The sequence below is a fragment of the Amblyomma americanum genome, chromosome 1 (genome assembly GCF_052857255.1).
Source record: "Amblyomma americanum isolate KBUSLIRL-KWMA chromosome 1, ASM5285725v1, whole genome shotgun sequence".
Classification (NCBI taxonomy): Eukaryota; Metazoa; Arthropoda; class Arachnida; order Ixodida; family Ixodidae; genus Amblyomma; species Amblyomma americanum.
In genome coordinates this window covers 209,316,013-209,339,821 of record NC_135497.1, presented here as the reverse complement: position 1 = coordinate 209,339,821, position 23,809 = coordinate 209,316,013, and the positions used below count along the sequence as shown (strand labels likewise).

General features: G+C 44.7%; 1 protein-coding gene and 1 non-coding gene across 2 annotated transcripts; one reads left to right on the top strand and one right to left on the bottom strand.

Annotated features, from left to right (window-relative positions):
- Positions 1-14,346: 14,346 nt before the first annotated feature.
- Positions 14,347-14,419, bottom strand: TRNAK-UUU (transfer RNA lysine (anticodon UUU)). Its single transcript has one exon. It is a non-coding gene; the product is annotated as a tRNA-Lys (tRNA).
- Positions 14,420-14,598: 179 nt separating this feature from the next.
- Positions 14,599-23,158, top strand: LOC144114558 (uncharacterized). Its single transcript, XM_077648378.1, has 3 exons — positions 14,599-14,900; positions 15,881-15,999; positions 22,966-23,158. The coding sequence occupies exons 1-3, from the start codon at positions 14,777-14,779 to the stop codon at positions 23,104-23,106; spliced, it is 384 nt and encodes a 127-aa protein (XP_077504504.1). The 5' UTR covers positions 14,599-14,776; the 3' UTR covers positions 23,107-23,158.
- Positions 23,159-23,809: the final 651 nt, after the last annotated feature.

Below are 23,809 nucleotides of genomic sequence, written 5' to 3'. Positions count from 1 at the left end.
CCCGGCACCTTTTTCGTGCTACTGCCATCGGCCATACCATGCTGAATACGCCGGTTCTCGTCCGATCACCGAAGCTAAGCAGCCAGCCAGCCAGCGAGAGACACTTCAACGTCTTCGAAGACACTTCAGCGCCACCTGAGAACACCAGGTGGCAATATTTTCTGCCTGTTTCCCATTCTTTCAATTTATTTTCGCTTCTTGCTCTAGTTTGTTTTGTTTGCTCTTGCTTCTTGTATTGTATTTTTTTTCTAATATATTAATCATCTTTCATTGTATTGTATTTCTAATATATTAAACAAGTGTTCACACTGCCTCTCCTTGTGCAATGTCTTTGGACTCGTAAGAAACATTACTGAAATAAAATTATAATTTTTTATTATTGCATCAAGTTACTGAACAATGTCCTGAAAATTGCATGCAGTGCAAATGTCATTTGCCAACAAAATAAAGTACTATGAAAACAACACTTGTGTTTGCCAAACATTACTGATATTTCTGCACTTATACAATCCAGTCAGCAAAAGTAAAGCAGACAGTCAAAGCAAATCATTATGTCAAGGCGTCTGTCACTTGAACAGAATGCCACAGATAAATATTAGTTCCAACGTAAATTCTGCGTTTACACCCATTGCCAACTAACAAAACCCGGACCATGAAAATAGGTAGCAAAGCTGTCTCTTACTTCAGATGCTCTCCTAGAGTAAGCATTAGAGCCTTGCCTAATCATCTGTGGCAAGGGCTCTGTGCTGTTCCTCCATTCACCTGGAATAAGTACACCTGCACTGTTTGTACTGTCTCCAAACTGTGGTGGACAATAGCCACCTGGCAGCCTCCCCTCCTGCATCAAGTAATTGTGCAGAAAAACACAAGCACCTGAGACTGCAACCGCATTCTTTGGCAGCAGACTCATGCGGTTCCGCAGGACCCTCCATCGGGCACACAAAATTCCAAATGCATTCTCGATGCAGTGTCGTGCTCGGGAGAGCCTGTAGTTGTACACTCTTCTTGGCGTGTTTGGTGGTTGGATACCAGGGTACGGCTTCATCAGGTTCACTTTTAAGGGAAATGCATCGTCTCCTACCATCACAAAGGGGAGCACAGGGCCACCATTGGGCAGGGCCGCAGGTGATGGGAATGTATCGTGTGCATTTTCAACGACTTGTCCAAGCCCGCACGACGAAAAAACACCACCATTACTTTCACTACCAGCAGCCCCTATGTAAATTGTTGTAAACCTGTAGCCCGCGTCGCAGGATGCCATGAGGTTCATACTGAAGCTGCGCTTATAGTTAAAATACACGGAACCAGAGTTTGCCGGTGCATCCAAATGAATGTGTTTGCCGTCAATAGCACCGACACAATTTCTAAAGTTCCATCTCCACATGAACTCATCAGCAATGGAATTCAGTTTCCTATGGTCTAGCCGCCTCAGGACCCTTGGTTTTAGGACCTTGCATATGGCAATGCAGACTTGAGGAACCAGTTGCGAGATAGTTGATTTCCCAACCCTGAAGCTGTATGCCAGGTGCTGGTAACTGTTTCCGCTTGCCAAGAACCTGGAATATAAAAGACAACATAGGTTTTTGCTGGCTTTGTCTAAAACATTGCATGCAGACAACAGTTGACAGCTGCTCTGCAAAATGTGCTTTTGTCAAGTGGCACCAGTTCATTTTCATAGACTACGCTGTGAGCAAGAGGCATGATAAAGGACAATGTTACTTCTGACCAAAAATAAATGAGGGCCCACCTGTGCAAAAGCCTTTACTTTACGCACTAATTCGCGTAGCGAAATCTACATGCTATACATAAAGCCTTAAGAAAGTAGAAAAGCCGCGTGAATTCGCTACATCAAGAATGCGTTGCACGCCCCCCCCCTCCCCGGATATCTTAATATGCACTTGATACGGGCTTCGGAGCCTTTGAAACTGTCTTTAAAATATGCCCATCGCTGTGACTAGAAGATAAATCCTCTTATTATACAAGACACAACAGCTTTCTCTCTGCAAAAACAAAAAAAAACAGATTTCGCCAACAGCCCTCCGCGCAGCTCGCTTGCATCCGCGTCTATCATCTGAAGCAGAGAAAAGGACGCAGAAACGGCCAGATAATGCTTACCTTAGCGTTATAGCCAAACACTCAGCAGATGATAAAGATTCTCGCAGTGGCGTTTGTTGCACTTCAATAAGTGGTCTCACAAGGCTTTCGAGGAAGTCGAACTGCTGCGGTGACATCCGCACGAAGTTGTAGAACAGCGCAGTGTCGCCAGTCCTCAGCTTCGCAAAAAGATTGTGGAAGTCTCCGTCTACGGCTCTATCAAGGAAGATTTGCCGCACCCACATTCTTCTACGACGCCGCCGTCTGCGTTGGTCAAGGGCATACACGATGATGAGCTCATTTTGAGCTTGAAGTGCCTCGACCTCCGCTAACACCCGCCTGCTAACCGGCGCCATGTTGAAAAATGCGGAGAGCAGTTTTCCGAGAGCGCTGATTGGCCGGTCGTAACAAACGTATCTTACCGAAGGGCTCGTGTGAACATCGGCGGTTTTTAGTTGCGTAAAAGGAAGTTACAGCAGTTGCGCAGAATGCGATATGTACGACGTTTACGGCGGTTGCGACTGTAGTCTGAACGCGGCATTAGGTGCAATTATGTTAGGTTAGGTTGGGTGTTGCTCGGTTAGGTTGGGTTGGGAAAGGTTGGGTTAGGTTGGTTTAGGTTAGTTTGGGTTATGTTGGATTTGGTTGGATTAGGTTCGGTTAGATTAGATTAGGTTGAAGTGGGTTTGGTTAACTTAGGTTAGGTTAGGTTAGATTGGGTTGGGTTAGTTTGGGTTAGGTTGGGCTGGGTTAGGTTAGGTTGGTTTGGGTTGGGTAAGTTTGGGTTAGGTTAGGTTATGTTGGGTTAGGTTAGGTTGTAGTGGGTTGGGTACAGTTAGGTTAGGTTAGCTTGGGTTAGGTTGGGTTGGGTTAGGTTATGTTAGGTGGGGTTAGTTTAGGATAGGTTAGGTTAGGTTAGGTTGGGTTACGTTAGGTTAGTTTGGGTTAAGTGTGGAGAGGCTGGGTTAGGGTAGGTTATGTTCATTTGGGTTGGGTGGGGTTAGGTTAGGTATGGTTAGGTTCTATGGGATTGGGTTAAGCTAGGTTCGGTTAGGTTAGGTTTGGTTTGATTAGGTTGGGTTAGTTTAGGTTGGGTTGGGTTAGGTTAGGTTTGGTTAGGTTCGGTTGGGTTGGGTTGGGTTAGGTTAGGTAGGGTGAGGTGCAATTCTGTTACGTTAGGTTAGGTTGGGTGTTGTTCGGTTAGGTTGGGTTAGGTTAGGTTGGGTTGGGTTGGATTAGATTGGGTTAGGCTAGGTTAGGTTGAAGTGGGTTGGGTTAAGTTAGGTTAGGTTAGTTTGGGTTAGGTTAATTTAGGGTAGGTTGGGTTGGGTTAGGTATGGCTAGGTAGGTTGGGTTGGGTTAGGATGAGTTGGGATATGTTGGGTTGTATTTGGGTTGTATAGGTAGGGTTAGTTCATGTTGGGTTGGGTTAGGTTATGTCAGGTTGAGCTAGGTTGGGATAGGTTAGGTTAGGTTGGGTTGGGTTTGGTTAGGTTATGTTGGGTTGGGCTGTGTTAGGTTAGGTTATGTTAGTGAAGGTTCGGTTAGTTTGAGTTAGGTTAGGTTGGGTTGGGTTAGGTTAGGTTAGGTTGGATAGGGTTATGTTAGCTTGTGTTATGTTAGGTGGGGCTGGGTTGGGTTATGTCACCTTGGGTTAGGTTTTGTTGGAATAGGTTAAGTTACCTTGGGTTAGGTTAGGTTTGGTTAGGATAGGTAAGGTTGGTTTGGGTTAGTTTGGGTTGGGTTGGGTTAGATTAGGTTAGGTTGGTTTAGGTTAATTTGGGTTAGGTTTCGCTGGGTTCGGTTAGGTTGGGTTGGTTAAGGTTGGGTTAGGTTAGGTTGAAGTGGGTTGGGTAAAATTAGGTTAGTTAGCTTGGGTTATGTTGGGTAGAGTTAGGTTACATCAGGGGATGTTAGGTTAGGATAGGTTATGTTAGATTGGGTTTAGGTTAGAGTTGGTTAGTTACTTTAGTTTGGGTTAGGGTAGGTTAAGTTTGGTAGGGTTCGGTGGGTTAGGTTAGCTAAGGTTAGGTTGGCTTGGATTAGTTAGTTTAGGTTCGGTTAGATTTGATTACGTTGGGTTGGGTTGTGTTTGGTTAGGTTAGGTTAGGTTATGTTGCGTTGGTTTAGGTTAAGTTGGGCTAGGTTAGGATAGGTTAGGTTGGGTTGGATTTGGTTAGGTTAGGTTAGGTAAGGTTGGGTAGTTTGGGTTAGGTTAGGTTGGGTTGGGTTAGGTTAGGTTATGTTGAATTGGGTTAGGTTAGCTTGTGTCAGGTTATGTTGGGTTGGGTAAGGTTAGGTTGGTGAAGGTTGGGTTAGTTTGGGTTAGTTTACGATGGGTTGGGTTACGTAAGGTTAGGTTGGATTGGGTTAGGTTAGCTTGTGTTATGTTAGGTTGGGCTGGGTTGGGTCAGCTTAGCTTTGGATTAGGTTTGGTGGGGTTATTTTGGGTAAGGTTAGGTTAGCTTGGGTTAGGTTAGTTTGGGTTATGTTGGGCTGGGTTCAGTTAGGTTGGATTGGGTTAAGGTGGGTTAGCTTAGGTTGGGTTGGATTACCATCTCGCGAAATGCGTGAGCACAGCTGGGCGAGCTTCTTCGGAGCAGAGAATACCACTGGCACACCATGTCGGTTCGCCACTTTCTTCATTTGGTGGGCCACCTTGTGTACATACGGTACCACAACAGGATTAACAGGGAACTTCTCCTGTGCAATCTCCTTCCCAAACATGGCACGCTTGGTTTTTTGTGAAAGGCCTTCCGTCACAGATACAATGACCTCGCAGGGGTAGCCAGCAGACATTAGCCGATTTACTTGCTTTTCAAAACTAGACCGCACAGAGTGTGGGCATGACTTCTTGAGGGCAGATCCCAAGCATTGGAAAGCCATAGCTCTCTTCACTGTTTTTGAATGTGCCGACAGGTAGGGTAAAAGTTCTTTCTGTGCCCGCGCTGCGTACTCCCAACATACTTGCCCATTGTTTAAGGTAATGTTAATGTCTAAAAACAGCAACGAATTCTGAGAAGGCAGTTCATGCGTAAACACTAAACCCTTCCCATTTCTTTTAAAGTCGTTAATAATGCTACCCACCGAGTTAGTGTACATCAAAACATGCAATTTCTTAAGAACAATAAGATAATCATCCACGTATCTGAACACCTTCACCACTCCCATCCCACTAAAACTTTGTTCAAGGGAGCGGTCCAGAAAAGATAAATACACATCACAAAGAATCGGCGCAACGCAGGATCCTATACAGAACCCTTGTCTTTGAAGATAAAATCTGTTCTCAAAAGAGATAAAGGTAACATTGAGATAAAACTCCAGTAAACGCATGAAATCATCAGCGACAGACCGCAGGAGTTCTGAAAATCTAAAACACCGTTCCCTTCAATGGCATCTCTCACCGCAATAAACAGGGCTTCGTGGGGCACACAATAGAACAAATCCTCTACATCTACAGAAAACATGTAGCCAATCGGCTCTTTACTTTTAAGAAAACTCACCACTTGAGATGAGTTCTTTGTTCTAAAGGGGTCATGAATCATAAGAGAATTTAGGTGTTTCTGAAGGTACTTGCTCAGAGCATGTTGCCAAGCACCATTCTCACTAGCCACGGACCTAAAAGGAATATTTTGCTCATGTGTTTTGGCCGTGAAAAACACAGACAGAGCACTGCACCTAGTATCCATAATAGCATTCGCTAACCTGTCTAGCTGCAAGTCTTTGCACACAGCAACCGCCTTGCATTTTACTCTGGTGGCGCTGGATTTTACTTGCATAAAATTCTTGGCGATCGCCTCCTTTGCCCTCTAGTGGATTTCACCCTCAGTCAGTACCACGAAGCCTCCTTCTTTTTCAGAAATAAGGAGTCGTAGATTATTGCCTTGGAAGAAGGTCACAACTTTTCTTAACGCATCCTTAGAGCGGCGGTCTGTAATCCTTGTGGTCTTCATCAGTGCATCCACTCCGTCAAGCAGGCATCTTTCTTGGTTTTTCCCTGGCGCTTTCCTAGCAATTTGACGGTTCAGCGCAAGCATCTCATGTCCCGCAACACTTGGTTCTTGACAGAACTTAGAACCCTTGTTTAAAATGTTGGTGACGTCCCCTGGCACAACCACATCTCCAGTCACAGTCAAATCCTTCTTACGTTGACACTTGCTTTGCCTTGCCTCAGTCGAGTGCAAGGCATGGTTTAGAGTGTGGACCCAAAGGGATTCCGTCAAATTATCTGCAAGGCGACTAATGGAACGTAGCTTGATACCGGCCAGCCATCCGGGATCCAGCGCATAACACAGTATCTGCAAATGGTCATAACATCTTCGTACCTGGCGCAACAGCTCTGCCCTCAAAAACTTGCAGAAGCGCTTCAAAAAACCAGAAGGTGGCTTGAAAATTCCCAGAACAGTGCTTACATCCGGCGGCACAAGTCCCTTTCGTAGGCAGAAACCGATGTATCTTGCACGGCAGGTTAATCCGACAATAACAGAGACACACCTGTCGACTTGCGACGGGGAAGCAGAAGGTGCACATAAAAAGGAGCCCTGATTGTTTGAAAGATAGTTTAACAACACCTGCTGACGGGCTAGATGGTGCATTGCAGATTGACGGAATAATAAGCGCGCAGGTCAACACACACAAGAGCAGAGGAAGACACCGACTGGCGCTAACTTACATCTGATTTATTTTCAGCCACAGCAGAAAATATATAAAAGGGGGTGGGGGAAGACATGCGCAGTACACACAAGATAAAAAGAACGCAAGTTGACAAGGCAACCAAATGATCACATCAAACCACACGTTCAAGAAACCCGATTTCTGCTTTGTAGAGTTTAACCGACGTATCACTGACACATTTGTCGCCCAATTTCCTTATATGAAAGGCTTCTAGTAACTCGCGCGCGGTTTTATCTCGACCTTGGAATCTTTATAGCGCTCAGTCGTGGTCCACACCCTGTGCAGTTGGCGCAAGAATAGCCAAATTTGTTCCACCTCCCCTAATAGCCTTCAAATAGGACAGACGGGGCGTTGCATTAATGATCGCGCGGGAGATCATTTGAGGGATATTAGGGGAGGTGGAACGAATTTGGCTATTCATTGCGCCAACTGCACAGGGTGTGAACCACGACTGAGCGCTATAAAGATTCTAGGTAAAGGTCCAGATAAAACCGCGCGCGAGTTACTAGAAGCCGTTCATATCAGGAAATTGGGCGACAAATGTGTCAGTGATACGTCGGTTAAACTCTACAAAGCAGAAATCGGGTTTCTTGAACGTGTGGTTTGATGTGATCATTTGGTTGCCTTGTCACCTTGTGTTCTTTTTATATTGTGTGTACTGCGCATGTCTTCCCCCCCCCCCCCTCTGTATATTTTCTGCTGTGGCTGAAAATAAATCAGATGTGAGTTAGCGCCAGTCCGTGTCTTCCTCTGCTCTTGTGTGTGTTGACCTGTGCGCTTATATTTCCGTCAATCTTAAGAGCAGTGCAACACTATATAACGCAAGCACTTTACACATCCCTTCGCTAACCTGACTCGAACAGTTCACCTTCACTTATGATTTATACCCCCTAGGAAGGGTGTCCTTATAAAGTGGCAGACTGGGCATGTTGGTGATTCATAATGGAAATGTACAGCGCAAATACAGACAAGGACACAATAAAGAATGACATGGAACACACGAGCGCTGTGTGTTCCATGTCATTCTTTCTTGTGTCCTTGTCTGTATTTGCTCTGTACATTTCCATTATGAGTCCTTATAAGGGCTAGTAGTAGACTGTTGCCTAGCAAAGTTACCTAAATTAATGTTGCGACTAGTGATTCATTTCGTGTGCTATAGCGTCGAGTAGGTTCATCTACAATGCTCTGTTAGTTGGAAACCGCCGTTAGTGCCAAAACCCAAAACAAAGCTGAGGTAGCAATTGTCAGTTTGTGTGCGCAACCTTCCCATTTAAATATCAACCTCCTATCGTCATATCCATGAGACGTACACTAGATTGATAGTTGCGCAAAATATGCCTAGTTAGGGGCCGAATGAAGAAATGTCAGCTTTTTGCGACAGCCAACTGGAATTAATTAAGTTTGCTCGAATTGATATTTCCGGGAAGCTCTTCTTGGCCGGTACATTGCGCAAGTGCATGAAAAAAAATGCAGGCATACGTCAACGGGGTCGAACCAATTTAGTTTAAAAGTCATCCCCTGGATTACCATATGTGCCCTGAATATATTGGTTTATGGTTTGGTTTATGGGGGTTTAACGTCCCAAAGCGACTCAGGCTATGAGAGACGCCGCAGTGAAGGTCTCCGGAAATTTCGACCACCTGGGGTTCTTTAACGTGCACTGACATCGCACAGTACACGGGTCTCTAGAATTTCACCTCCATCGAAATTCGACCGCCTCGGCCCAACCCTGAAAATATGATTGACGAAAAAATAGGAGGTGTGGAAGGTCTCTCCATCGATCCTCAGATGACACTGAATAATATCTATGCGTATTCTAAGACCGGTGTAGTCGCAACGTCACGAGTACGTTTTTAGTTTCTTTCTCAAATTGGTAAGCTGTATGTCTAAGAAATGATGGCTATGGACGTAGACGAGCAACTAAGTCTCAGAACAAGAGCTCTTTACTATTTTTATGCCCCAAAATGAAGCCGCTGCAGTCGAGCATTGAATCCACGATTTCATGCTCAGCGGCGGACTGCAATTCTCAAAATTCCACCGCGGCTGGTGCACTACATCGTGGCGTACACGCGTCAAGGTTAGGTACCAGAAGAAGCACAAAATACTTCGCAATATATGCGAAAAAGCTTAATTAAACTATCAGTTTACTTACTATATATCCATTCTGTCGTATTTTTTGCCGAATAAGCATTGCGAGCCACTCGCAACGAAATCGAAAACAAACGCCATAATGAAAAACCGAATACGAGATTATTAAGGTAGAATGTTTTTCTACATGCTGCACACTATGTCGAAAACGTAACAAAAACTATGCATGCCACCACACATCAAATCAGCATTGTCGAATCTATAGCATATTTTGCGGTTTGTGCACTTGGGAACATACGGGCGTTTGAGATTGCTAAGCTAATTCCTTCCTGGCCTTTTGTGCTCGTTACTGACTGTGATTACAGAGGCAACAACTGCGAACCTAAAAAATATTTTTTTACGGGCCACACTTGCTTCAAAAGCACCTGAAGAACGGCACACATTACACGATAATGACACCCGAAAAATGCATTTGCTAGCTATGCCACTGGCCAAACCGCTGCGACTTCCTTGGAACCAGAGCAATACATGGAATCTTGTTACAAAAGCCGTCCGTGACGAAGTAGCGGATTTAAAGAAGAAAATGAAGTTTTGCTTTAGATTTAAAGCAGCATAAATCACTGCGCATATAACGAAATTGTGGTTATAGCAAAGTGATTTCTGGGTCTCTTAATTTCATTATAGCAAGGCGCCCCTGCACAAGCAAAGACAGTCAGCGACTGGAAACTCCTTAAACGTGAGGGGATGCATACATCATCACAAAAAATACAGAGCGTATGACACTACCATGCACTGAATGAACAAATGACGAAAATCAACACCAGTGCGGTGCTAAACTGAGCAAACGGGTTATCATTTTGAGTTAACTGACATTCGAAACGCCAAACGAGTAGTGCAAATTCCGTGGAGAGCAGCATGCCATTACAAGCATAGCGATGAAGTTGGAGACGTTGCACACTTGGTTCTTGCAATACAAAGGAACTAGCTGTATGAACACGCTTGTGTGGACACTAATGAGTAATTCCTCCCTTCTGACAAATCTATTCTACCCTGGGGGTTTCCGATAAACTTTGGTCTTCTAGAAATGAAATGTTATTCAATCATTCCATCAGACATAGCGTCGTTCGATCTTGGTGCCAGGCATAAGTTCTCTTTTCGTGCTCATGGAATGGAGTGCCTATCAGTATAGTTTATTGCTCTTCCTCTGTATACAACTCCATGTTTTCAGCTTGACGCCGTATGGCAGTGCTGCACTCGGTCCCTGATTTCCCTGACAAGATCCACTCGCACAGTTTTAGAAAACCGTGTTTTTAGGCTTCGAGCCTACATTATGCAGAAGTTTGTATTCCCTTCTGCAGAATGTAAAGGAAAAATTCGGCAGAGACACATAAGACTGCTTACGTTTGAGAATGCGAAAGCATTAAGATGCAGTCATGCTACGTTGCAGAATGGCAATGAGTCATGACTATGACTACGAGGCATGATTATGCATACTTCGTACAAACTCGATCTACGCACCTTACATGTAAAGTGCCGAGTCATGATACGCTGCAGAACGACTGAGCCATGAGTCAAGACCACGGAGCAAGACTTATTTAGGAGGTGAAACTCCCGTCAGCGCGAGCGAGCCCAGGCGACCAGATAAGGTCACGATTGTATGCGCCGACGGGGCCGTATGCAGTGGCGGCGCCATGCGGCGCGTCGTAGAAGCCGCAGCGAAAAAAAAAAAATTCAGCGCCCGAGCAGGCGGCTCCGGCGCGCGCTCAAAGCAGACGACACGGGGGTTTGCTTCAACGGGCACGCCATGACGTTGTATTTGTGCGCCATTAAGTCAAACAGCAACAGTTCTTGTCGTTGTCTGTTGGAGGGCCGTAAAACTAACAACGCTGCTACGTGCAGTGCGGCCTCCTTCGGAATTCCCTAGACTAAGATGGGACGCAGGTGTTTTGTTCGAAATTGCAAAAGCGGTTACAAGTGTTGCAGGGAGAAGGTGAGCAACGTGAGAAGTTGTAGCCGCTTGTTGCCTTCTCGGCTGACGTGTAGTCATAAAACGCTGCGCCGTACAACTCCCGCGTTCTCCTCCAGCACATGAAACTTAGCGTGGTCACATACTCGACGAACGTGAAGGCATGTTTGCCTTCGACGAATGCCAGCAGCGCTTATACCCATCCAATCGAAGTCATCGAAGTCATCGCGCGGGTGTGAAACAAAAGCCCTGCGTACAACCAGAAGCTACAGATCATCTTATAGCGCTCATGGAAAAGAACACGTTTTATTTTTTACTGTGCTCAAATGGCTGAAGCGTAGCAGCAGTTGCTCTTCGGGCTACCAGCAGTAAAGAAGCGCGCGTGAGTGCCCTCAATAGAAGTCAGGCGCGCGCGGCCGAACGGGAGCAACACGCTCAACCGGTTGCCTTGGCAGTCGAAACGGCGGTAATTGCTTTCCAGGCCGCCAGGCGCCGCCAGCATGATAGTGGCTCCACGGGCTTGTGACCTCTTCTGGTCGCCGCAGACACCGGAGTTTCCACTCCTAAATAGTCTTCCTGCGTGGTCAAGACTAACGACTACGAGTCAAGACTTTCATAGTTCGAAGTGCGTTATGCTTCATCATTCATGACTATTCACGTTCGCTTACATGTGTTGCGACACCGTGCACCGCCGTCTGCATCATCCGAATTTCGCGCCATAGACGGTGGCGGGCGGGTTTTTTTCTAATGGGACATATAATGCGTTCTCATTAAAAGTTACAGACTCCCAAGACGTACCCTCGCGAATTCTCAAAACGATCTTGCTTTACTCCGCCTCACACGTGCAGCGAAATTTGAAGCAACGAGTGCGAGGCTTCCACAGGTTTTGCGAGCCCAGGCAGCGCGAATGTAGGTTCCGCATCACTTTAAGCAAGTTGCGTCATTCCACGCCAAACGTGCCAGGCGTTGCGCTCGACCATCTCTAATTTGTTCAAAAAAATTCAAGGAAACGTATCGTAATGTGCGTAATGAAAGCCTGAAACATTTTTGCCGAAAAAAAATTTATTCGTGAAGTGAGGGCAGTTTGAATATTTAGAACTGGCGAGAAACCATGCGCTGCTCAATAATTAATAACAAGTTCAAATTTTTATGAAACAGTTCAAAATTTTTTCATTGACATTTTCACAGATTCTGTCTTTCGATATAATTCGGAGCATGGAAGTTTACACTGCATAAATATTTTTTAAATCGAAAAAAAACGCATGCAAATGTGTCATTTTTGTCCTTTTCTGTTTGAAATATCAATCTGCTCTCGGGAAATCGGAAATAGCCGTTTTGTTCCTCTAGATTTCTAGTACATATAATAAATGTTACATTTGATGAAACTGCATACACAGAAGTGAGAGAAAAATACTAAATTTGCAAAAAGTACGTTTTGAGCCAAAAACACTGGTTAATTTCACCCTATGGTGGTCTAAGTAAAAATACAAACAAAAGCGGATTGTGTACAAAGGTTTATTGCCTTTCATTTGTGGAAAAAAAATTTTGAGGTAATTTTTGTTTAAAGCGAGAAGAGAATTTTTGAAGTTGAGCTCTCAGGCCGGCCCCGCCGCGGTGGCTCAGTGGTTAGGGCGCTCGACTACTGATCCGGAGCTCCCGGGTTCGAACCCGACCGCGGCGGCTGCGTTTTTATGGAGGAAAAACGCTAAAGCGCCCGTGTGCTGTGCGATGTCAGTGCACGTTAAAGATCCCCAGGTGGTCGAAATTATTCCGGAGCCCTCCACTACGGCACCTCTTCTTCCTTTCTTCTCTTACTCCCTCCTTTATCCCTTCCCTTACAGCGCGGTTCAGGTGTCCAACGATATATGAGACAGATACTGCGCCATTTCCTTTCCCCCCCAAAACCAATTATAATATTATAATAATATCTCAGGCCGCTTGTTGCGCAGTCTTTTAACGCCTCTTCGCCGCAGAGCACGATACTGCCGACACTGTAGCCACGCGAAATCAATAGTTCTTGCTCTTTAGTGAGGTTTGCACTGCAGGCAAGCATGGGAGCTTTGAGTAGTCGAACAGCTATTCGTGGGAAAAGATTTTCTTAGCGTTGCTAGGGCGGCACACGCCCAAGTGAGCTAGTTGTTCGGTGTGGTTCTGTCGCAGTCAGTCATTCTTGTCGGCACCATGATAGACGGAATCAGCAGCATAAAAGCTTGTGAGACGCCGATCTGGAAATGACCAGAACGATCCGGTGTTGAAACAATCCGCGACGCAGCAGCACCACGTGGTACCTGACCCTTGTGGCCGTCAGAGGCTCATGCCCGGTTGTTTCCGATGTGATGTGTTTGTTGTATTTGATTCAATCAGTGCAGTTTCTGCATTAATACTCCAGCGACAACTGTAGACGAGCCACTATGCTGGCGAAGCACCTTCATGCGAGCGACGCACCTATGCACGAGCGGGCTGCGTTCACCGCCAGAGCGTCTCGCGTTACTCGCCGCAGCGGTGTGCACTTCGCACCATCACGTGCATGCGCTCCGAGAGGCGCCCTCTCCGCGATCTTTTCGGATATAAATAAAGCACTTGTGATATGCCTGCCATGCCAGCTGGCCATCCCTCCTCGTGGTCCATGCGAGACAGCACGCTCAATACCCTGGTTTTTCTCCTCTTGGCCGCCCCGCACCAAAGCGGGTCTGTTCGAACTTCGAAAGCGAAAACGATCTCGTTTATTGCACACCGTCCTCCGAATGTCGCGCGATATCTTCTTTAGCTTTAGAGGCGTTAAGAGACGACGCAACTTGCGGCCCAAGAGCTCTACTTCAAAAATTATTTTCTCGCTTTAAACAAAATTACCTCGATAAAAATTTCAGGAATGATAGAAAATAAAGCGTTCTACGTAACCCGTTAGAGTTTGTATTTTTACTTGGGCCACCTCAGGGTGAAATTAACGAGTGTTTTTGGCTGAAAATGCACTTTTTTGCAACATTAGTTTTTTTTTTTTTTACTTTGGTGTACGCAGTTTCATCACCTGTAATATTTAATATATGTACTAGACATCTAGGGGAACAAAACATCTATTTCAAAATTTCCGAGAGCAAGTTGATATTTAAAACAAGAAACGACCAAAACAGTACATTTGCATGCGTTTTTTTTTTAATATTTATGCTGCGTAAAGCTGCATCCTCCGAATTATATCGAAAGACAGAATCTGTGCAAATGTCAGCAAAAATTTTTTGAAGTGTTTTCTAAAAATTTGAACTTATTGATTATTGAGCAGTGCCTGGCTCCTCGCCTTTCCTAAATGTTCAAACTGCCCTCACATCACGAATAATTTTTTTCGGCAAAAACATTTCACGCTTTCATTACGCGCATTACTGTAAGTTTCCATGTTTCGAACAAATTGGAGATTGTCGAGCGCAACGTCTGGGACGTTTGGCGTGGAACGACACAGTTGCGAGACGCAGAACAGTGCAGAATATTTTTGCGGTCACTACACGACTTAATTCGTGTAAAAACAAAACTGACCACGCCCGAACGGGGGCTCGAACCCCGGACCGTTAGGTTAAAAGCCTAACGCTCTACCGACTGAGCTATCCGGGCGCCTGTGGAAGTAGGTCACAACTAATCTATAAAAACTAATATACCTCAAGAAACTGTATTCTTAAAGTTGTGCACGTTTTTTTATAAATTATATTTGGTCTGTCTCACTTAACAGCATATTCTTTAGTTTACGCTCGTTCAGCATTTCTCTCGAGAAATAAGATTTAATTTTGGAGCTGCTTGTTTTGTCTGGCAACATTGAACGTAAACTCTGACCGCTCTGATCGGTGCACCGTCGGTGTGCGGCATGTGGGTTGTGTGTGTGTGAACTTTCTGAGTGAATGTAGTTTTACCCGTCGCTTGTTGCCTGTTTTCATCATTACAACTTGTTCCCATAAGAAAACCCGGGCCAACAGGATGCGAACCACAGAGTTATTACATGGCAACGGCCGGCGGCCTGCCGAGCCACCTATCCCGTTTCGGCAGTTGTTGCCCTTGCAACTGAAAGACAAAGTCTCCGGAAAGTCAGGTAAACAAAAAGGTATGTGAAAGTATTGCATTGTTCTGGCGCAAGTGCTTATGTAGTGTACTGTATAATCACCCCCTTATATCGCGCTTTCCGCGCCTCTGGTCCAGCTGTAGTAACCTGCGTCTCGACAGCCTCCAAACGTTCCTTCTCCTGCTTTATCTCCTGTACCGCTGGCTGGTTTGTTTGCCCCAGAACTCGTCACTAAGATCGCGTGTTTTGCTTTGTTATGGTGTAATGCTGTTCACATCAGTTCTTGCCTGGTACGAGCGCTAACAGTGGGAGACCGCCGTCGTCTGCGAACCCAACCCTCTTGTCGCCACCTTGAAAGATGTGCAAATGCACCGTTGGTTATTGTGGGTTGTCCTTTCCGGGCAGATGGCGCCAGCAGTCAAGTTTACTGGCTAAATTAGCGCTTTCGAGAACAGGGCTTGCAGACGACGGCTTGCTTCCATGCTGGGTCAGGAATCAAAAGCGCTTTTGCACAAAGTCAACCATAACATGCAATCCCAGTGCGAAATTCGAGGGGGTGAAAAGGGGTACAGGAGTAAAAAGGTTTTGAAATTGGTTATGTACGGCACTGTGAAACCAGTAAATTTGCGCACAGCGTCTTCTGCGCCACAGTTGCTGGGTTATTAAGCTGCTTTGTAGAAGGTGTGTTGCACTTCATTTGCAAGCTAGTTTTTGCCCCTCTAAGCAACGTAAAGTGTTTCTGTGGCAAGAGATCACGCACAGTGTTTCTGCTACCAGTTATTTTGTATCTTCTATATCATGGTAATCACATTTACATACTTATGCATATGTATCTTTAGCAGTCACTGTACTAGCTATGAGTTTTGCCAAGCACAGTACCTAAAAGGAGTTCCAAGGGAGTGGGCTGACGCATCACTGAAACATTTAGGTTTGCAGTGTGGCTACTTCCTCAAATGGAGTTGGTGGATGTTAGTGTTTTGTCAAATGCTGACGTTCACATATTAATTTCTCTGCAATAACAGATGTTGCCTGTCTACCAGAGATGATGACCTTATTTTCGTGTTTGGCTGAGAAAAACTATGATTCCAATAACTGCTCAAAAGAAGTCAAAGCATTTCAAGGCTGCTTCGACAAATTCTTGGTGAGTAGATGTTTTTGTCATTAAAATGTACACTATCTGAAAAAGCTTGTGCCTATATTATTTTCAGCTTAGCTGGATCTTGTGTAAAGATAATTGGTACTATATGAAACAGTGCCTTTTGACTGCAAAGGTACCAATGACATGGAAGAACACTATCATTGCGTTAATACATGGGAAAGGATATATTAAGGATGAAAATTGTCTATAGACCAATTCACTTATTGTCTTCTGCACAAGGCATTTGCCAAGGTAATTGCAAATTGCGTCAGGGAGTCAAAGTACAGGCGAGTTGGTTGTTCAAGGTAGTGTGGTAACAGTTTGAAAACGACATCATGAAAGGGGGAACAGGACACACACAGCGCTGTGTGTGTCCTGTTCTCCCTTTCGTGATGTCGTTTTCGCACTCTGACCTCATCACGTAGTGTCAGGTAACAGGTGGGTTTTCAGGATTTCACGAGAGAATATATAGCAATAAAACTTATTTACGTCATCATTCAGATTGCAAACAAGTTTGGCTTCTGAGCCCAAGGACGCGGGATATGTACAGCCGGCCAAATCTTTAGCTAGCTTGCTCGATGGCCGCTTTTTCTGCGTTCCTGCGCTTTGTGACTAAGCAGACTTGCCGAAAGCTCAATATTAAGCACGGGCTTAGTGAGCCCGTGCTTAGATTTGGTATTTTCACTAGTTTGCTCCATCATTAGCTGCAGGAGCACGGAAAACGCACCATCACGCACGCCGACTAAAGATTTGGCCGGCTTTACCTTGTTATATCCAATGTGGCAGGGTTTGGTTCTATTACAAAACAACGCAAGAAAGTTGAGGGCACAATTTGAAAAAAAGATAGTGATGGTAGTGTCTTTCTTTTGTCTCTTCTTCTTTTTTCACTCTGTTTTGTAATGGAGAATTTTATTCCTTGAGAACTATCCATCTCCTGCACATTTAATGCTTCCATTTATGATCAAGAAGTATGCACATAACTGTGTCACAAGATGCACGGTTAGCATTGAATGGGGTGATACGTGCATTTTTATGAAGCAATATCTTTCAGCTTCAAAGCAGACCTTTGCATAACTGAGCTCTATGCTGTAACCTCTTAATGAGCCCCCCAAGTGGTCAGATGCAGAATTGTCCACTGCACTGTCCCTTGTAGTCTTCGTGCAGCTTCAGGATGTTAAACCCCACATAGTATACCAGTCCATGCAGAAAGGCTAGTTTCAATCTGTATAACTTAGATTAAAGGGGCACTGAACAAAAAAATTGATGTTGGTATATATCAATGTATGACCATTATAATGACAGAGACACTGATTGCACCAAAAACGTATTTTTTGTAAGCAAGAAAACGCCAAAAAGTGAAATACAAGTACTGCCAATACAGGCCATTTTTGCAAGCTGACAGCAGTAACAACAAAACAATTTTCTGCGTGGGTCCTTTAGGCTAGGTTGCAACACCATTCACTAGTAAACTGGGATCATGCAGTCCTTTTCAGTCTTACCATCTTGAGTTTGAATAAAGCGGTGGGAAATAAATATTCCATTTCTAAATCTTGTTTACTCAGCAAGAAATGCATCTTTCTCTGCCAGACAATCAACATATCCAGAAAGGGCCAAATAACTAATTTTTACTGAGGAGAAAAATTGGATGAAGCTGTCATCATTGTTCTTTTAAAGCTTTTCACTGGTTGTCTGTCTGCAAGGGGTGTTTACTGTATTTTTGCACTGCTAACAATGATCTCAAAGGCCATAGCAATGAATGCAAGGCATTTACAAGTAATGTTCTGTGAAAAACTATATAAGCCTGCATAGCCTGCATTTTTTTTTTTTTTTCCACTGCGGTGGCTCAGTGGTTACGGCGCTCGGCTGCTGACCCGAAAGACGCACGTTGGATCCCGGCCGCAGCGGTTGCATTTAGATGGAGACGAAATGCTAGAGGCCCATGTACTGTGCTATGTGAGTGCACGCTAAAGAACCCCAGGTGGTCGAAATTTCCGGAGCCCTTCACTACGGCCTCCTTCATAGCCTGAGTCGCTTTGGGACGGTAAACCGCCATTAACCATAAACCAAGCCTGCATTTTTTCTTGCAAACAACTGCTATGTTTACTTAGGTGTGCACCCCACCTTCCTTCCTTCTATGCCCCTCTATTAATATCAATAGGAAACAATACAAAAGGTTTTCAGGGAGCAAGGTTACTGTTCGGGAAGTGTGTCTGCAACATTTTTTGCTTTCCCTTATCATTTTGATAAGCAGCAGCGGTTATAAGTTTCAATAGTGAAAGTGCAGTGTATGAAAACTAGCCTTTGAACTGCTGGAAAGGTTCTTTAAGATATTCAAGCAAGCTGGTCATAGCAAAGCATCGTATGAGCGGGCCTGAAACGTGAATCACGGTGTGTTGTTGGTGGTCATGTCCACCACATTCGAGTGTGTTGACGATCAAAATGCTCCTGTTTGTGTCATTTGTTCTTAATGTCTTTTCTTGTTAGTATTTTGCTATGTTATGTACAGTAAAACCTCGATAATTCGAACTCTGATAGTTCCAAATTCTGGATAATTCAAAGAATTTCTGCAGTCCTGAAATTCCTAATGTAAATTTGACCAAACAGTTCGAAGTGGCGGTGCGCACCAGCCCTGTTAATTCGAAGACCAGAAGTACTGTGCTAGGATGTCCAATCTCAATTTCACCGCAAGCCGATGAAGCGACGGCCATTGAAAGCTGTGAGGTGGCGCTGCAGAGCAATGTCGATTATTAATGCCGATGCTTGATGTGCGAAGTGCCCAAGTCCCCGTGCTCTCAGCACAAAAAGCAATCGGTACGGCTTGCAGACCGCTGGAGAACACGCCTGCAGAGAAGAAATGCTTCACTGCAATGCAGGCGTGGATGCCAGTTTCAAAGCAACATGCTCTTGGCGCTTCGTCAAGGCACGGTCAGACTGGAGGCAGTAGTACGTGCACTCGTCGCTCCTCTCCAGTGTCTAGTGGAGGCACTGGCGGAGGAACTCCCATCCCTAACAGCGTCGGTTGTGTCTCGTAACGCGACCATTCTTGCTACGTGCCCGCGACGGGTTGACTGCGCGCAATGCCGGCCTGTGCTGTTTCTTTGAGTAGTGTGCCATGGTTTGAGGGTATGCGTTGACTCATGTTTGGAGTCAACTTTCTTTTTGGCCAGCACGAGCTACGTGCTGGACGGTAGGCTTTTACAGGGCAATATATGGTGAGGCAAAGTTCGTGCAGTAAAAGTAGCACACTCCCTTAATTAGTTTTTACCTGGTTCTATTTTTTGCTGTGGTCAGTTCATTTGAAAACCTGGTTATTTCGAATATTTTTCGCAGTTGCAGTAACTTCGAATTAACGAGGTTTTATTGTACATGTGTAGCCAGTGTAAAGAAGACAAACAATCGTGACAAAGATGAAGATGAACATGCACTTCAGCTGCATCACTGTCGCCGTGTATATTTCCTTTCTTCATGGAAACCTGAGCTGGGGGGCTTCATAAACCAAGAGAGAAAAAGCTCAGGAAGGTTTACTGCCCTCATGTTTGATTGGCTACCCTGCACTGAAGGAAGGGACATAAAGGGGTGAAATGATAGGAGTAAGACAAGGGTGGACAGATAACGCTTGTACACTATAAGATGCACAAAGTCTATTTGCGATTTTTATAGCATCAATGCCACGCTGCGGCAGCATTGCAAACTAGTCTACGAAAGATCGGCGCAAGTGGAATTATGTCACTTGCTCCGTTGTGTAACTGATTTACCGGTGCATTCAGACGTTTTTGTCATAGCTTTACTGTAAAATATATCATAGGAGCACTGTTACGTGAATCTTTTCAAAATAATCATATAGAAGAGCCACTAGCTGCCATTGCTTGAGTTTTTGATGCCAGCAATACACAAAACACATGGTAACAGGCGGGTTCCACGCTGTAGTGCAACACTTGCAATACCATGACAGCACAGTTGTTATCGGGCATCAAGCCTACATTTCTAAAAAGTTTATTTGCCTGCTCTAGAAGGGCTTATGTAAATACGTAGCACGTTTTGTTAACTAGCATCGCTGAGCACACATGACTAATAGGCGCATTTCAAGTGCGAAGAGTTTGGCGCATGACTGTTTCTTTAATGACAGGCCTTTACTGCGGCATGTGTGTATGATGATTTGGTACTCTGTTATATATGGAGATCGGGGGATGATATAATGATTTCATTCAAAATCTTGTTCATTCTCATTATTTTTTCACTTTTTATTGCCCAGTGCCCTCACTGTCAGTGGAATCAGTCAGACGGACAGATAGTAAGAATCAGATGGAATTTAATTAGAGTAATTATATCACAACAGCCTTTCATTCATTACAGACTACTTATGAAAGAACTGAAAACACAAGGCCTGGTGAATTTCTCTAGAGAACAGCCAGCCAAAAAGGGTGTCACCCGCCGCAGTGGCCCAGTGGTTAGGGTGCTCAGCTACTGATCGGAGTTCCCGGGCTCTAACCCGACCGCGGCGGCTTTGTTTTTATGGAGGCAAAACGCTAAGGCGCCCGCCCATGTGCTGTGCGATGTCAGTGCACATTAAAGATCCCCAGGTGGTCAAAATTTTCCGGAGCCCTCCACTACGGCACCTCTTCCTTTCTTCTTTCACTTCCTCCTTTATCCCTTCCCTTAAGGCGCGGTTCTGGTGTCCCAGTTCAGGTGTCCGCAAATATATGAGACAGATACTGCACCATTTTCTTTCCCCAAAAACCAATTATTATTATTATTAAAAAGGGCGTCCTCATCGTTCTCACTTTCCACCTGTAAACATGATTATAAATATAAACTCATATTTGAAGTAGCATGTGGTTGATAACATTTTTTTGCACGAGAAAGGCTAAAGGGTGCGGCTTTATCAGTTAAACCTCAAGAGACAGTGTTGCAAACTTTTCTTGCTTATGTTCTGGGCAAGCAGCTTCAAAATCTCTGGGTTTTGCTTACCTGTAATGCTAAATGTGAAAAATTGCACTTCTAGTTTTGCCGTTTTCCTGTTCAAGAGTCTTCATCGCTGATGTCCTTGATTTTAAATTTCTTTCAAAGTGTGCGACGACCGTTTACTGCTCTGCTTTCACGCCAGCCGTATTTAAATGCCAACTGCAATTTGTTCCATGTTTTGCATTTATTTCTTTCCACCCTCAAGAAAAGAGTATGTTTGGCTCACATGAGGCTTCCACCATCCACGAGCAAGGGCAAGTTTATTGTGAGATTTCAAAGTAAGCGCGATTCTACCTACTCTAACCCCGGAAGGAATCCTTCATAGCACCACCGTGTTGGATCACTTGAGGTGCCCCCTCTAGATCGTGAAAATTGCCAGTAAATGATCTCCGAAGCTTGTGGACTTCAGGTACCTCAGCAGAAGCCGAAGCTCTGTGTGTGCCATTAAATAGTGGGATGGTAAAGCAATATTTTAGCCTGCAAGAATGATCTGGTGTCTAGCTGGCCTAAAGTCAATTGCAGGACCAAGTATGGAATGCCATAATGAGGGCAGAGGCAGAGGATATGCAAATGAGAACAAGACACCAGCTGCGGCTATAGCAAAAAGGTGCTTCAGGAAATTTATAATTTTAAACCTTCTGCTTCTTGTGCTTTCTTTCACCTATATGTATACGCAAGGTAATGACTGTGAGAGCTATTACATCAACAAGGCAAGTGCATTTAAGAATCCCGGTGGCATCATAATCCAGTATATAGGCATTGCTGTGCAAATGGAGCACATGAAGCATCAGGAAGCTGCCAGTTATTATTCATTGTTTAACACCTAAATACTGTAACAAGTTTTGTTAGAGTACTGCATAGTTGCATGAAGTGCATAATTTATTCCATATTTGTTGTACCCTATAAAGCGAAGGCATGCACAGGCCTCTACTTAAAGGGGGGAGGGGGAGAGTTCATGGTAGTTGCCCGTTCATGTCTTCTGAGTAGCAGGGAACAATATGGTACAAAATTTGCCCCCCTTTTCCCCCCTCTGTACACGCCTATGTTTATAAGTTTCTTTTGATTGCTAAGTGTAAGTGGAGAGCCATTTGATTTAAGTTGCATTCACCTGTCACTATTTGATGCAACTGTGTAGCCAGCATAATAGGACACTCTTAAAAACGGGAAATCAGCAACAGACATGGCATTGCATGTTTCACATTTGTTATTCTTGTGAGTTTCTCATTTTGCTTGTTACACATTTGCATCAGCATTTACACTCATCCAGCATTTGACCAATTTGCAGCTGGTCTGGCCTTCAGAAATATCGCTAGCCTAGTGCTATAAAACAGTATATTGCTGCTAAGGGGCATGTTAGGAGCTATAAATTAGTTGTCTTTTTTTATATGAGCCAAATCCACCCTGACAAACCGAGAAAAATTCGGAGTTTTTATGCCCAGCAATGTATTTGAAGCTGTTACATGATAGGGTTTAAAATGCTAGTTATATGGCCCATTTAATTTTGATACTTTTTCAGACGAAGGATTTGTAATAATATTAATCATAATTGGTTTTTGGGGAAAGGAAATGGCGCAGTATCTGTCTCGTATAGCAGTATCTGTCTCGTATATCGTTGGACACCTGAACCCGCAGTAAGGGAAGGGATAAAGGAGGGAGTGAAAGAAGAAAGGAAGAAAGAGTTGCCGTAGTGGAGGACACGAGAATAATTTCAACCACCTGGGGATCGATAACAAGCACTGACATCGCATAGCACACGGGTGCCTTAGCGTTTTGCCTCCATAAAAACGCAGCCGCCGCGGTCGGGTTCGAGCCCGGGAACTACGGATCAGTAGCCGAGCGCCCTAACCACTGAGCCACCGCGGCAGGTAAGGATCTGTAGGCAAACTTACGATTACAGCTGAACTTCACTTATTCGGTGTCTGGATTTGGCTCATTTTGAAAAAAAAAGCTCCTCACATGTTTCTGCATTGTACCTAGTGCAACCATGTGTACCTTTTAACATTACAGGAAAAGAATGCAGAGTACAGGGCTACTGGCTCCTTGGGAATCCTGACTCCGGGCTTAAAAGCATCACAGCTGACTTCCCAACAAGCTAACACCCTTTTGAAGAAGTACCCCCTCAAGAATTTGTTAAAGAAGATACGGTAACTTGTTATGGGCTTGTAGCTCTAGGAAGTAATAAAGTACATGTTTGATTTCATGCGCATATGTTGTTAAAGAAAACGTGGCATGCCGCTTCTGGGGCTTCGTGGTGAAGACCCCTTATGCGTTGTTCTATCTTGTTAGTACCATGTGCACATTGTGCTGACGTTACCTTCAAGGGGCTCTGAAATGTTGTCCAGCGAGGATAAAAAGAGCTGAAATGCTGACAGATATATTGCATCGTCTATCACCTTTACACAAAAATTTTTAATCTAGCATACGTAGGACGAGATATCGTGATTACAAAACTCAGGGGCCACTTACGTGCGGTCAAGGCAAAAGCATTAGTGTGTCATCATGATCGTTCGACCTTGATGCAGGTTGCGCATTAACAAATGAAGCGAAGAGGCACCTCCAAATGCTGATTCCACAAACGCTGAATCCACAAAGCCCGAGTGTAACACTCAGTTCGAATACCTGTTGTGAGCTAGCCTCAAACTTGACTATCAGATCTATGCTATGTGCAGCGAGAACTGATCTGACAGACCAGCCCCGCACTACGCCCACGAAAGCATGACTCAGCCAACCCGACTCAGTTGTTTACTTGTGGTGTCTCTTCGACTGGAGCGCTTTGTAGCGCTCTGGTAAGAGTCCTCCCATTCGGCTGGTCGTTAGCGGGCGTGTTTTTTGTATGCGGTTGGTTCTTTCT

Excerpts from the sequence above, each read along its gene's own strand:
- LOC144114558 (XM_077648378.1), top strand. The coding sequence starts at position 14,777 with ATGCGAACCACAGAGTTATTACATGGCAACGGCCGGCGGCCTGCCGAG. Across the intron at positions 14,901-15,880 it reads AAAGTCAGGTAAACAAAAAG|ATGTTGCCTGTCTACCAGAG; the intron begins GTATGTGAAAGT and ends CTGCAATAACAG. Across the intron at positions 16,000-22,965 it reads GCTGCTTCGACAAATTCTTG|GAAAAGAATGCAGAGTACAG; the intron begins GTGAGTAGATGT and ends TTAACATTACAG.